Source organism: Oncorhynchus mykiss, chromosome 26, assembly GCF_057628025.1.
Source record: "Oncorhynchus mykiss isolate SJ-2025 chromosome 26, ASM5762802v1, whole genome shotgun sequence".
In the NCBI taxonomy this organism is placed as follows: domain Eukaryota; kingdom Metazoa; phylum Chordata; class Actinopteri; order Salmoniformes; family Salmonidae; genus Oncorhynchus; species Oncorhynchus mykiss.
This window is the reverse complement of record NC_143047.1, coordinates 21,819,044-21,834,168: the sequence shown is the minus strand read 5'-3', so window position 1 is coordinate 21,834,168 and position 15,125 is coordinate 21,819,044. Positions and strand designations below refer to the sequence as shown.

Genomic DNA, 15,125 nt, shown 5'->3' with positions numbered 1-15,125 from the left:
AGACATGAAAACAATTACACACAAAACATGATGGGAAACAGAGGGTTAAATACAAGTAGATTGATTGGGGAAATGAAAAGCAGGTGTGTATGAAAATAAGACAAGACAAATGGATATGTGAAAAATTGACTGTTTGTGTCACGAATCCACCGAAGGTGGCTCCCCTGCCTGTTCGGGCAGCGCTCGGCGGTCGTCATCGCCGGTCTACTAGCTGCCACCGATCCCCTTTTCCTTTTCTGTTTATTATGTCTTATTGGTTGCACCTGTTTCTTGTTTGAGTTTTGGTTCAGGACTATTTAAGCCTGTTAGGCCTGCCTGTTTTTGTGCGGGCTTGATTTCTGTTAGTCTAGGTTGGTTGCGTGTTGTGTGCCCTGTCTGTTTGTGCTCAGTTTTGGGTTGGACACTTTTGATTATTGCCTGTTGTTTTTGGCGTTTATTTTGGATACCGTAATAAAGTTCGGTTTCCTCCATTATCCTCTGCTCTCTGCGCTTGACTCCGCCCCCACCACTCCTGGCTGTGTGACTGTTTGTTTATGTATATGAGGGGAAAAAAGCACATTTTCTTTCTAGGCAAAGTTGCAAAGAAAAAGCCATATCTCAGAGAGGCCAATAAAAAGAAAAGATTAAGATGGGGAAAAGAATACAGACACTGGACAGAGGAACTCTGCCTAGAAGACCAGCATCCCGGAGTCGCCTCTTCACTGTTGATGTTGAGACTGGTGTTTTGCGGGTCCTATTTAACCTGTTGAATCTATGGGGGCGCTATTTCATTATTGGATAAAAAAACGTGCCCGTTTTAAGCGCAATATTTTGTCACAAAAAGATGGTCGACTATGCATATAATTGACAGCTTTGGAAAGAAAACAGTCTAACGTTTCCAAAACTGCAAAGATATTATCTGTGAGTGCCACAGAACTCATGCTACAGGCGAAACCAAGATGAAACTTCAAACAGGAAATGAGCAGAATTTCTGAAGCTCTGTTTTCCAATGTCTCCTTATATGGCTGTGAATGCACCAGGAACGAGCCTGCGCTTTCTGTCGTTTCTTCAAGATGTCTGCAGCATTGTGACGTATTTGTAGGCATATCAGTGTAAGATTGGCCATAAGAGACTACATTTTCCAGGGGTCCGCCCGGTGTCCTTTGTCTAAATTGGTGCGTAATCTTCAGTTGCGGGCATTTTCTCCTGGGATTCAGGACAGAAAGCACACTTCCACTAACGATATATCATCGAAGAGATATGTGAAAAAAACCTTGAGGATTGGTTCTAAACAACGTTTGCCATGTTTCAGTTGATATTAAGGAGTTAATTTGGAAAAAAGTTTGGCGTTTTGATGACTGGATTTTCGGGTTTTTTTGGTAGCCAAACGTGACGCACCAAACGGAGCGATTTCTCCTAAACAAATAATCTTTCAGGAAAAACTGAACATTTGCTATCTAACAGAGTCTCCTCATTGAAAACATCTGAAGTTCTTCAAAGGTAAATTATTTTATTTGAATGCTTTTCTCATTTTTGTGAAAATGTTGCCTGCTGAATGCTAACGCTAATGCTAACGCTAAATGCTACGCTAGCTAGCTACTGTTACACAAATGATTGTTTTCCTATGGTTGAGAAGCATATTTTGAAAATCTGAGATGACAGTATTGTTAACAAAAGGCTAAGCTTGAGAGCTAGCATATTTATTTCATTTCATTTGTGATTTTCATGAATAGTTAACGTTGCGTTATGGTAATGAGCTTGAGGCTGTATTCACGATCCCGGATCCGGGATGGCTAAGTGCAACTTTAATGAAGCTGCCCGTTGAGGACTTGTGAGGTGTCTGTTTCTCTAACTAGACACTCTAATGTACTTGTCCTCTTGCTCAGTTGTGCACCGGGGCCTCCCACTCCTCTTCATATTCTGGTTAGAGCCAGTTTGCGCTGTACTTTGAAGGGAGTAGTACACAGAGTTGTACGATATCTTCACTTTCTTGACAATTTCTCGCATGGAATAGCCTTCATTTCTCAGAACAAGATAAACTGACGAGTTTCAGAAGGAAGTTCTTTGTTTCTGGCCATTTGGAGCCTGTAATCGAACCCACAAATAGCACTATAGCATTATAGCATTATTATAACATAGCATTATTTTTGCACTAGTTGGCTGTACCAGCACCAAAAGACCAATATTTTTCAGTCATAGCTTGCCCTCTGTGTTCTTTTTGAATAGGAAGCTAATTGGTTTTTAGCACTTTTATTTCCATGACCAATCAAACCTTGGTTTCTCATGGCTCTCGCTTGTCCCTTTCCAGCAGGCATATGGTGAGTAATATGTTTGGAACATTGAAACACAATAAAATCACAGTATCGAATCGCAATACATATAGAATCGTGATCATTGCAAAACATATTGTGTCGGTACCTAAGTATTGTGATAATGTCGTATTGTGAGGTCCCTGGCAATTCCCAGCCCTAATGTACATCGTGGCAAATGTTTCATTCTTTAGGCCGATTTGTTTCAGGATGCAGTCAATCGCTTCCAATGGTGAAACAATGGAGCGTTGCGATCCATGAATTGGATGTATGTTCCCTGGTTCAGAGCAGCCTGTTCATCACTCTGTACAGTAGCCCATTTGTCTCCATTGTCACCTTTGACCTGGAGGCAAATGGTGATGAAAGCACCCTTCATTGCATTGGACAATAAAAACGATAGGGAGCTTCTCGAGTCACACGGCACAGTAAACAAACATAAATAAAAGAGAGTGGGAATCAATGGAAGAGACTCTGTAAAAACAGGCCCAGCACTGAGCACATACCAGACCTAGAGCAGCACTGGAACACACAGTTATAATGTAAACTATGGCTCCTCTAGCAAAACAAATGATACAGATCATAATCAAAATACAATCACAGTGTATCAAGGTAATAACATTGCTATATTAGGATACATATGATTTAACAATGCCGAAGACGTAGTTCTGGGACCATATCTGTCTAATGATACTACATCTCACCCAGTTCTTATCTGTGCTCTCTGTCTGGGCTCTCTTTTACTCTGCTGTGAACAGCATATTCAAGGAATGAGGAAAGATAAGGTTTATTTTTGTTTCCTTGTTGCTCTTCATAAAATGTTTACATAACTCTGACCTTACTTTTTAACAGATGAGAATCCAAATGATTATAGCTTTTCTTTCTCTCTCTCTCTCTCTCTCTCTCTATATATATATATATTGTATATATTAATAAAATCCACATGGGTCCTGTGTCCCTACTGATTCATATTGACTGAAATCTAGTATTGGTGATTATGTTAAGAGATTATGCAACATCTTGTTAACTGTAATACAGTAGTACAATGTCATTCTGGGAAGTGTTTATTAGAATTACATACTTCAGAAACCAGTTGAACTGGAACTATTTGCAGAACATAAGACATCACAACCGGACAGGGTTTCCACTATCCTCCTCACAGGTACAGGATATAGTTCCTCTGTTCATTTGAACTCAGTCACTACTATACAGTAGATGGGGAAATTATTTCTACAGTGATAAAATATGCAAGCGTTGTAACTTCTTTTTAACCATATCTTCTTTACAGTTCAGGTGCTGAGATACATCAGCTCTACAGACTCTATCTGGTTCATTAAACATTATTGAGAACTGAAATGGAAACCGTCAACAACACAGAGTTCCTGGGGTAAGTGAAACTAATAGGTATTATCATTTACATATATAAAAATCTAATTAAAAATATTTTCATTTTATAACATCTACATTTAATAACAACACATATATACACTTGATTTTATAAAAAACTATTTTCCTAGAATAATTATAATTATAATCATAATAATCTAAAGGATTATGACTACCTTTCAGGGACTTCACACTGAACGGTGACCATCCTCCAAGATTGAAAGAGACGATCAGTAGAGACAGCATAGTGATCAACCCAGCACCACCTGCAAGGTACCTGCTGAAGACCAAGCGGAAGGATGTGGATGGGAGGGACGGAGTCCGGAGATGGACCATAGGAAACCACAACCCTTGCAAGAGGAACAAGACCCTGCTAATCCTAGGAGAGGTTGGGGCAGGGAAGACCACACTAGTCAACGCTATGGTCAACTTCGCCATCAGAGTTAAGTGGGAGGATAACGCCAGGTTCCAAATCACAGAGCGTTTCAAAGACAGAGAGACGTGCTGGGCTCACGATCCTAGAACCAATGCTGTGACAGCCTATGAGATCTTTGGCTGGGAGGACGCTGAGTTGCCTTTCTCTCTCACCATCATTGATACACCAGGGATCGAGGACAGAGATGGACTCAGACCTTTAATAGAGAAACTAAGAATGCTGCTGGAAGAGGAGAGAGTGGACCACATCGACGCTGTCTGCCACGTGGTGAAGGCAACGCAGAACCGTCTGACAGAACATCAGAGAAACATCTTTGACGCGTTCCTGTCCCTCTTGGGCAAGGACATGAAAGACAACATCATCACCCTTATCACTCACTCTGACGAGACCAGACCGGATGTTCTCGACATCATCATGGAGTACAAACTCCTAGGCGACAAGGTTCCGGTTCACTTCATGTTCAACACTCACCTCTTTCAGACCAGAAACCCTTTCTATGACAAAATCTATGAGACAACATGGGAAAACAGCATGAAAAGCATGAGAGGATTCTTTGATAAGCTAAACGGAATGCAACATCAACGCACCAAGCAGACGATAGAGGTATTGGTGGAACGCTTGAAGCTGGAGGACTGTTTCAAACATGGAAGGATCCCTTCAGAGGTGGGAGCAATCTGCTGCACAGTGTGTGAGATGAACTGCCATACCGGATGCGTAGCTTGTCAACCCTATTTCTGCCAAGTCATGTTACGAGGGAAATGCACCATGTGCCCACAGAGATGCAGTCACAAGAAACATGTCAGAGGACACAAGAGATATGCTGATGACCATAAAAATCTGAGAGCTCAACTCACAGAATGTTTCCAAAATATGAGGAAGAACGCCTTGATGCCTCACTTGGAGCCGAGTCTCAAGAACCAGATTCAGCGTGCCAACGAGAAGGGAGACAATCTGAAGTTGAAGGAACTTGAGGAAAAGAAAGGGACAATTGCCGATTTAATCAAGAAGAATATGGAAATGGAAAGAGAGTAGGGTGAGAATTTGCTGTGAGATCACATGCGCAGAATAAAACAGGTGTAGATCTTAGCGTGAAATGCTTATTTCCAAGCCCTTAAACAACAATGCAATTCAAGAAATGTAAGTTGACCTTTACATCAGCTTAAAGAGGTCAGCAGTGTAGTATGAATGATTTGTTTGCCAGTAACCTTGACCATATGTTAATCAATCTTTAATCATTGTGTCATATTTTTCCAAGTCACATACTGCATGTCAGAAAACATGCATCACCTGAACCCACAACTAGAAATATGATGTACTTTCAAGGCCCAATGCAGCCGTTTTTATATCAATATCAAATCATATCTGACCTAACAATTAATGACCTTACTGTAATAGATTTCCATAAAAATGAGCAAAACCTGTTTTTTTGCTTGTACTGTCTGGAAGTTGTCTGAGTGGGAGGAGAACACTAAAAACATTATTGGCATAGAGGTATCTCTTTTTTTCTCTCTCTCTTTCTTATTGGTCTATTAACTAAATTACTGCAACAAAAAGAAGCTGAAACTCCCATCCATGCAAACCTGATGATTAGAAGGTCCTGTGTAGATTGTATGTTCAACCACCAACTATCAGGAAAATAACACTTATCAAATGTTTTCACACTTTTACAGTGTTAGTTTCATCAGCTGTATATAACACAAGAAAAACAAAATGTTGGCTGCACTGGGCCATTAACGTCATCATTTACATGGTTTGTAATTAAATGTTTAATATGTGATCAACATCTTTACCTGTGTGTGTTATCCCTTTAAAAACAATATCATTCAAATATGTTCCTAGTTCCAAAGCTATAGTAAGGTGCTTGATCTCAAACCTATGCCCCATCTAGAACTTGAACCCACTACTATACAAACAGTATAGACCCCAGGCCTCCTCTAGGGCGGTTAGAGCATTGGGCCAGTAAAACAATTCCCAGAGCCGACAATGTGAAAAATCTGTCGATGTGCCCTTAAGCTAAGACCTAACCCTAATTTGCTCAAGGGCACAGTATTACTATGGCTGACCCTGTAAAACAGTGTTTTACTGCACTTATCTGGTGTATGTGAGAATTTACGTTGAAAAGTTTTACTGAGTTACAATTCATGTAAGGAAATCAGTCAATTGCAATAAATTAATTAGGCCCTAATCTACAGATTTCACATGACTGGGAATACATGTTGGTCACAGATACCTTAAAAAAAAGGTAGGGGCTTGGATCAGAAAACCAGTCAGTATCTGGTGTGACCACCATTTGCCTCATGCAGCGCGACATATCTCCTTAGCATAGAGTTGATCAGGTTGTGTATTTTGGCCTCTGGAATGTCGTCCCACTCCTCTTCAATGTGTGAAGTTGCTGGATATTGGTGGGAACTGGAACACGCCGTCGTACATGTCGATCCAAAGCATCCCAAACATGCTCAATGAGTGACATGTCTGGTGAGTATGCAGGCCATGGAAGAACTTGGTCATTTTCAGCTTCCAGGAATTGTGTACAGATCCTTGCAACATGGGGCTATGCATTATCATGCTGAACCTTGAGGTGATGGCGGTAAATTAATGGCACGATAATGGGTCTCAGGATTTCGTCACAGTATCTCTGTGTATTCAAATTGCCATAGATAAAATGCAGTTGTGTTCATTGTTCGTAGATTAAGCTTGCCCGTACCATAACCCCACCGATACCATCACAATGTTGACATCAGGAAACCACTCGCCCACACGCTACCATCTGCCCGGTACAGTTGAAACAAGGATTCATTCGTGAAGCGCAAACTCTCCAGCGTGCCAGTGGCCATCGAAGGGAAGCATTTGTCCACTGAAATTGGTTACGACGCCGAACTGCAGTCAGGTCAAAACCCTGGTGAGGATGACAAACACGCAGATGAGCTTCCCTGTGACAGATACTGACAGTTAGTGCAGAAATTATTCGGTTGTGCAAACCCACAGTTTCATCAGCTCTCCAGGTGACTCGTCTCAGACCATCCCGCAGGTGAAGAAGCCGGATGTGGCTTGCAGGGCTTGCATGGTTACACGTGATCTGCGGTTGTGAGGCCGGTTGGACGTACTGCCAAATTCTCTAAAATTACATTGGAGGCGGCTTATTATAGCAAAATGAACATTCAATTAACTGGCAACAGCTTTGGTGGACATTCCTGCAGTCAGCATGCCAATTGTACACTCCCTCAAAACCTGAGACATCTGTGTCATTGTGTTGTGTAACAGAACTGCACATTTTAGAGTGGACTTTTATTCTCCCCATGCACCTGTGTAATGATCATGCTGATAAGCAGATTCTTGATATGCCACACCTGTCAGGTGGATGGATTATCTTGGCAAAGGAGAAATGCTTACTAATAGGGATGCAAACAAATAACATTTGAGAGAAATACGATTTTTATGTGTATGGAACATTTCTGGGAGCTTTTATTTCAGCTCATGAAACATGGGACAAACACTTTACATGTTGCATTTATATTTTTGTTCAGTATAAACTTTTTTTAATTTGTACATTTTATTATTATTACTTATTTAACCGTTTTTCTCCCCAATTGGTAGTTACAGTCTTGTCCCATCGCTGGAACTCCCGTACGGACTTGGGAGAGGCAAAGGTCGAGAGCCGTGCATCCTCCGAAACATGACCCTGCCAAGCCGCACTGCTTCTTGACACACTGCTCGCTTAACCCAGAAGCCAGACGCTCCAATGTCCAACTGGCGACTGTGTAAGCCACAGGAGTCACTAGAGTGGGATGGGACAAGGACATCACGGCCGGCCAAAGCCGGGATGATTGGGCCAATTGTGCGCCGCCTCATGGGTCTCCCAGTCGTGGACGGTTGCAACACAGTCCGATCTTGAACCCGGATCTGTAGTGATGCCTCTAGCGCCTTAGACCGCTGTGCCACTTGAGAGGCCCTTATTTTTTTACAACAAAACTATGCAAACTGTATAGACCCCAGCACTCCCCTTCAATCATCCTTCCGTTCTCCTCTTCTCCATGCATCCTCCCCTTCATAACAGATGTGAGGAAGACCCATTTCCTCCCTGCGGCTGCTAAAATATTAATCAAAATACAGAGGACCACGTGGCACAGAACCACGGGCTCCCAAGATGCATGTCTTCTAATGGTAATACATGGGGAGGGCGGAGAGCAGCTTCTAATAGCCTGGGAGATGGGGAGGAGAGCAGCTTCTAATGGCCTGGGAGATGGGGAGGAGAGCAGCTTCTAATGGCCTGGAGATGGGGAGGAGAGCAGCTTCTAATAGCCTGGGACATAAGGAGAAGAGCAGCTTCTAATAGCCTGGGAGATGGGGAGGAGAGAAGCTTCTAATAGCCTGGGAGATGGGGAGGAGAGCAGCTTCTAATAGCCTGGGAGATGGGGAGGAGAGCAGCTTCTAATAGCCTGGGAGATGAGGAGGAGAGCAGCTTCTAATAGCCTGGGAGATGGGGAGGAGAGCAGCTTCTAATAGCCTGGGACATAAGGAGGAGAGCAGCTTCTAATAGCCTGGGAGATGGGGAGGAGAGCAGCTTCTAATAGCCTGGGAGATGGGGAGGAGAGCAGCTTCTAATAGCCTGGGAGATGGGGAGGAGAGCAGCTTCTAATAGCCTGGGAGATGAGGAGGAGAGCAGCTTCTAATAGCCTGGGAGATGGGGAGGAGAGCAGCTTCTAATAGCCTGGGACATAAGGAGGAGAGCAGCTTCTAATAGCCTGGGAGATGGGGAGGAAAGCAGCTTCTAATAGCCTGGGAGATGGGGAGGAGAGCAGCTTCTAATAGCCTCGGAGATGGGGAGGAAAGGGGGAGGGCCATGGGGACCAGTGGCTGTCATAAGGGCAAAGAGAACGAGCTGAAGAAGGATAGAGAGATAGGAAGAAAGAGATGGAGTCAGGAGATGGGAAAGAGGGGGATTCATAGACTATGGGGAGAGAGGTCTGGAGGAGAGAGGGAGAGACAGGAAGCTACGAGAGGGAAATAAATCCTACATTTGGGAGATGAAAGAAGCATCAACACCACAGCTCGCTACTCCTTGTGTTTCTGTGTGTTTAGTAGCCATGTAGGAACTGATATCATGCATAATAGATAACAGACCATACAAATTGCGAAATTAGCAGATTTTGTTTTCTCCGCTCACTGGCAATTCCCAAACTGCCCCATGCCAAATGTTTGCGAACTTGACTCTTTTTTATGTTTGGCGTGTATGTGTGTGTGTGTATGATAGAGAAAAAGAGCGAGAGATGGTGAGAGCAAGAGAAAAACGAGCTCTGAAATATCACAGCCGCTGCAATTGTATTTATCTGCTATCTCTGTTAATACTAATAACAATCATTAATTTAATTTGTAAATTGTTTTTTCACACCCAAGGCACTAAACAACATCTTATGAATTTTAACTACTAATAATACCTGTTATCTGTAGGCTTGCCCTGATGAACCTAAAAAAAAATCATCATATGAACGATGCCTTGTATGAATTGTACCCATGTAAGGCCTTCCTCTCAGGGGCTGAGACGAGCTAAGCTGTAGGTCTGGCAGAGAAGCACAGACAGTACAGTAGAGCTAAACAACTGGAGCCTCCGTGTTAGCGACACGCTAATCATTTTGCTCCGCTCTGCTCGAGCGAGGGAGGCTTAAAGGGTTATTTCTTCTATTTTCCACCCTTGCCCCCACAGGCAGTGTTCCAAGGTGAACGCACCACCGGGAAGATGAGAAGCTTGCCGGCTCACCAGATGCCGTGAAATTGAAGCGCTCCCATCACACAGGGTGAGTGTGTGGCAGGTGAAAGCTCTCTATGATACTCACAAGTGTACTAGCTTCACTAGGAAAGGCATGTCTAAACATTTTGATGCTGCCAAATTCCGGACTTGCATATACAAATAATGTATGACTGTCCTCTCAAATGAAATGCCTTGCCAATAATCATCTCTTATAAGTAGTAGAGCAAAACATATAGGAAAGATATCCCATCTATTCCACAGACCGTAATAGTAAAGACATCCAAACCTACAGTATTTGCCTCTGTACATCATATTAGTCGTCCGGATGACAGTTGGCCTTGTGTTCCAGTGTTCCAGTGTTTCTGTGTTCCAGTGTTCCAGTGTTCCTGTGTTCCAGTGTTCCTGTGTTCCAGTGTTCCAGTGTTCCTGTGTTCCAGTGTTCCAGTGTTCCAGTGTTCCTGTGTTCCAGTGTTCCTGTGTTCCTGTGTTCCAGTGTTCCTGTGTTCCAGTGTTCCAGTGTTCCAGTGTTCCTGTGTTCCAGTGTTCCAGTGTTCCAGTGTTCCAGTGTTCCAGTGGTCCTGTGTTCCTGTGTTCCAGTGTTCCTGTGTAGGGTAATTAGGAGGACATGCCACCCCCTGGGTGACATCCTAGCCAGCAGGTGTTCCTCGCCGCTCACCCATCCATAACCCCCTCATCCTCTTCACCCTCCTCACCCCCTCTCACCCGGGCGCCTCCGGAGAGACTCTGACATTTTGTGAGGGTGACACGTACCAGTGACCTCTGTCTACATGGCCATGTCGATAATGAGATGCAACAGGCGCTTCATTGTATTTAAATGAAGTAGCTTGTGACAGTAATGTTAAAGAGATGCCACTGCAGGCAGAGCGATGGTCTCGTCACCCAATACAGCCGATAGACAAAGTAGGGGAGTTTGGAAAACAGATTTTGCAATACATCAAGTCAATTGTCACAGGATATATAACAGAATAATATAACTTGTTTGAAGTTAGCTCTGAAACACAACGATAAACAAGGAAGATAACTTAAAAGCTTGTCCATACTGAAGTTAAACACCAAAAGAAAGAGAGGCCATCCCTCTTTCTCTTCCTCCCTGTCTCCAGAGAGGGATGACCAGGGGTTAACCAGGCCTGTCCCAGGCTTGAGGCTTTGACTATTGTGTTGCTTTGCTTAATGTAAACCGATAAAGCTGGCTAACCTTGTGGGCCCGTTCAATACTTATTTAGAATACCATTGATTAACAGTTCTGAATATTGATCATGCCATGCCGCTCAAGCGATGCCGATGGCTCTGATAAGAGTTTACCCTGGAGCAGATAGGCCTGTCTACCCTGAAAGAGACAGGGCTTCATGCTGCAGACGTCTGGACACACACACACACACACACACACACACACACACACACACACACACACACACACACACACACACACACACACACACACACACGCAAGGTGTGTAAATGGGATGGCCCTGCAATTATCTGCATTGGATTCTGCATTGGAACTTTTTATGTGACTTGTTAAGCATATTTTTGACTTGTGTACTTATTCAGGCTTGCCATAGCAAAGGGGTTGAATACTTATTGACTCAAGATATTTCAGCTTTTCATGTTTTATGAATTCCACTTTGACATTATGGGTATTCTGTGTACACACACACACACACACACACACACACACACACACACACACACACACACACACACACACACACACACACACACACACACACACACACACACACACACACAGACAGACAGACACAAATACACACACAAACTACCAATCACACATACACGGTAAAGAGAGGGAAGACACCGCAGCTCTGTGTTGACACGGGGTAATGTCCTCTCATCTGAGACCCAAGATTTAAATTAACACGCCATCTGTTCCCGCCCTGTGCCCGGTGGCCATTTTGAAATTCCGTCACAGTGGATATGCACCTTTCTCCTTCCAACATGCAGCTTCTCCTAGACATTGTCTGTCGTGTCTTATTGGTATCTCTTGAGAGGGGTGTAACTGTGTAATTATCAGAGGTGTACTAATGTTTTGGACTAGGCATCACCTTACTTTACAGTACACCTATCAAATCCATGGTTGTAAACGCATCAACCAATATGATTGATATGAATTTACATGATTGGAAATGGCTCCGTCCTGGGTCAATGACAAGCACCATACAAATCTGAATACAATATGTCCACAAAGACAGCCATGAAAGAAACCACTGAAGATGAGCTTTACTACAGGGTAAAAAAATGTTGAATATTATACAGGTGTCTAATACAGCATCTTGACAAAAGGTTCATTTTATTTATCTAAGCTGTCCAATCGGCATTGAGAAGCTGAGTCCTGTCTCTGAGGTCATCTTCCTGCGTCGTAAAGTGTGATGATAAAAGGGTTTACAACATGGCCGTTATTAAAGAAAGAGTGAGTCAAAGCCATCAATAACCCAGCTTTCAGGGATTACCATTAGCAACGCTAGTGCTCTCAGAGTGGAGCCAGGGGTTCGATTTTTACAGTGGGGGCGGAGAGGTTTAAATGCATTTAAAAAGAGGAAACGATAAACAATATGTATGTACAGTTGCTTCAATATGAAGGACGTGGTTTGTTTAAGGACTACACAGTACAGTCAATACACAGCACCCATGTACAGGATGATGTACAACTGTGTTGATACACATGTAGTTACAGTTGAAGTCGGAAGTTTACATACACCTTAGCCAAATACGTTTAAACTCAGTTTTTCACAATTCCTGACATTTAATCCTCGTAAGAAGGACCACATTCCCAGTGGGTCAGCAGTTTACATTCACTCAATTAGTATTTGGTAGCATTGCCTTCAAATGGTTTAACTTGGGTCAAATGTTTCGAGTAGCCTTCCACAAGCTTCCCACATTATGTTGGGTGAATTTTGACCCATTCCTCTTGGCCGAGCTGGTGTAACTGAGTCAGGTTTGTAGGCCTCCTTGCTCGCACATGCTTTTTCAGTTCTGCCCACAAATTTTCTATGGGATTGAGGTCTGGGCTTTGTCATGGCCACTCAAATACCTTGACTTTGTTGTCCTCTAGCCTTTTTGCCACAACTTTGGAAGTATGCTTGGGGCCGTTGTCCATTTGGAAGACCCATTTGCGACCAAGCTGTAACTTCCTGACTGATGTCTTGAGATGTTGCTTCAATATATCCACGTAATGTTCCTCCCTCATGAATCCATCTATTTTGTGAAGTGCACCAGTCCCACCTGCTGCAAAGCACCTACACAACATGATGCTGCCACCCCCGTGCTTCACGGTTAGGATGGTGTTCTTCGGCTTGCAAGCCTACCCTTTTTTCCTCCAAACATAACGATGGTCATTACGGCCAAACAGTTCTATTTTTGTTTCATCAGACCAGACAACACTTCTCCAAAAAGTACCATCTTTGTCCCCATGTGCAGTTGCAAACCGTAGTCTGGCTTTTTTATGGAGGTTTTGGTGCAGTGGCTTCTTCCTTGCTGAGCGGCTTTTCAGGTTATGTCGGCATAGGACTCATTTTACTGTGGATATAGATAATTTTGTACCTGTTTCTTGCAGCATCTTCACAAGGTCCTTTGCTGTTGTTCTGGGATTGATTTGCACTTTTTGCACCAAAGTAGGTTAATCTCTAGGAGACAGAACGCGTCTGCTTCCTGAGCGGTATGACGGCTACGTGGTTCCATGGTGTTTATACGTGCGTACTATTGTTTGTACAGTTGAACGTGGTACCTTCAGGCATTTGTAAATTGCTCCCAAGGATGATCCAGACTTGTGGAGGTCTACCATTTCTTTCTGAGGTTTTGTCTGATTTCTTTTGATTTTCCCATGATGTCAAGCAAAAAGGCACTGAGTTTGAAGGTAGGCCTTCAAATACATCCACAGGTACACCTCCAATTGACACAAATTATTTCAATTAGCCTATCAGAAGCTTCTAAAGCCATGACATAATATTCTGGAATTTTCCAAACTGTTTAATGGCACAGTCAACTTAGTGTATGTAAACTTCTGACCCACTGGAATTGTGATACAGTGAATTATAAGTGAAATAATCTGTCTGTTAACAATTGCTGGAAAAATTACTTGTGTCATGCAGATGATGTCCTAACCGACTTGCCCAAACAATAGTTTGTTAACAAGCAATTTGTGGAGTGGTTGAAAAACAAGTTTTAATGACTCCAACCTAAGTGTATGTAAACTTCTGACTTCAACTGTATGTATAAGATAAGTTGTGTTCCAAACCTAGGTGTTCCTGGATGGTTCACAATTGCACAGCACCTCAATGAGGTCAGATTAGAATAACACAATAACACTTAGATTCTGATAACTTGTCATTCATAACAATATAATATCATAAGCACTTTGAATCTACAGAACAACCTTCACCATTCCTTGTCACAAAGTACAATGTTGCTGGCTTTATATGCATAAGTAAGTACCTGTCAGGGTGCCAAGTAAAGGATGTTGGTCAGCCTAAGGGATGAAAGAGCCATTGTGCTGAGCTGTGGTTGCTGGGTGATGGGGATGCCCCCCTTGTCTTATTGTTAGGTCAGCAGTGCTAGGCTAGCCCCTGTCACCCAGCCAGTGGTGAGCTGTGCACTTTGGATAGGGAAAGCTCTTCTCTCTTCCGTAATGAGCCGCTATGTCTGGGTATCATGTGAGATATCTGAGCTAGAGCTTACTGTTCCATCCATGGCCAAGGTCAAAAACTTGCCCACCCCACACCTACCACGCTACCTCTCTGCCGCCCTCCACACCACCATCCCTCCACCATCCCAGCCCCATCCATCACCCTAACATAGACCGCCAGCTAGGTTCACATCCCCTCTCTCTGCAAGACCTGATATGATTTTTGTCTGACCATTTTCTATGAATGTATGCTTGTTTTATTCAATTTCTTTATTTGCTAAATGCACAGCACTGGTCGTCAGTGACAAATGCTGTCAGTTCCGAAGATATTAGATAATGAATGAAATACCAATAGACCCCATCAAGATGAGTTGTTATGTGTATTATCAGATAAATGACAGGGAGTGGAAGGATGAAATGAAGACCATTCACAAACACAGTCATTGAGGCTGGACAGGGAAATAGACGTTGATCATCTTTCACTTCACTGAACACAGCGGGGAAGAATTTCAAGCAGGTCATATTCTGGAGATGGCCCTGTCAAATACATCTTTAAAACTCTGTCAGGTCTAATGGCTTGTGGCGTAACATAAGACACTATTTATCCCGTGC

General features: G+C 43.1%; 1 protein-coding gene across 1 annotated transcript; it reads left to right on the top strand.

The window, feature by feature from the left end:
- The first annotated feature begins 3,431 nt into the window (after positions 1–3,431).
- On the top strand, positions 3,432–5,890 carry LOC110506622 (uncharacterized). Its single transcript, XM_021586370.3, has 2 exons — positions 3,432–3,672; positions 3,855–5,890. The coding sequence occupies exons 1-2, from the start codon at positions 3,641–3,643 to the stop codon at positions 5,137–5,139; spliced, it is 1,317 nt and encodes a 438-aa protein (XP_021442045.1). The 5' UTR covers positions 3,432–3,640; the 3' UTR covers positions 5,140–5,890.
- The last annotated feature ends 9,235 nt before the right edge of the window (positions 5,891–15,125 follow it).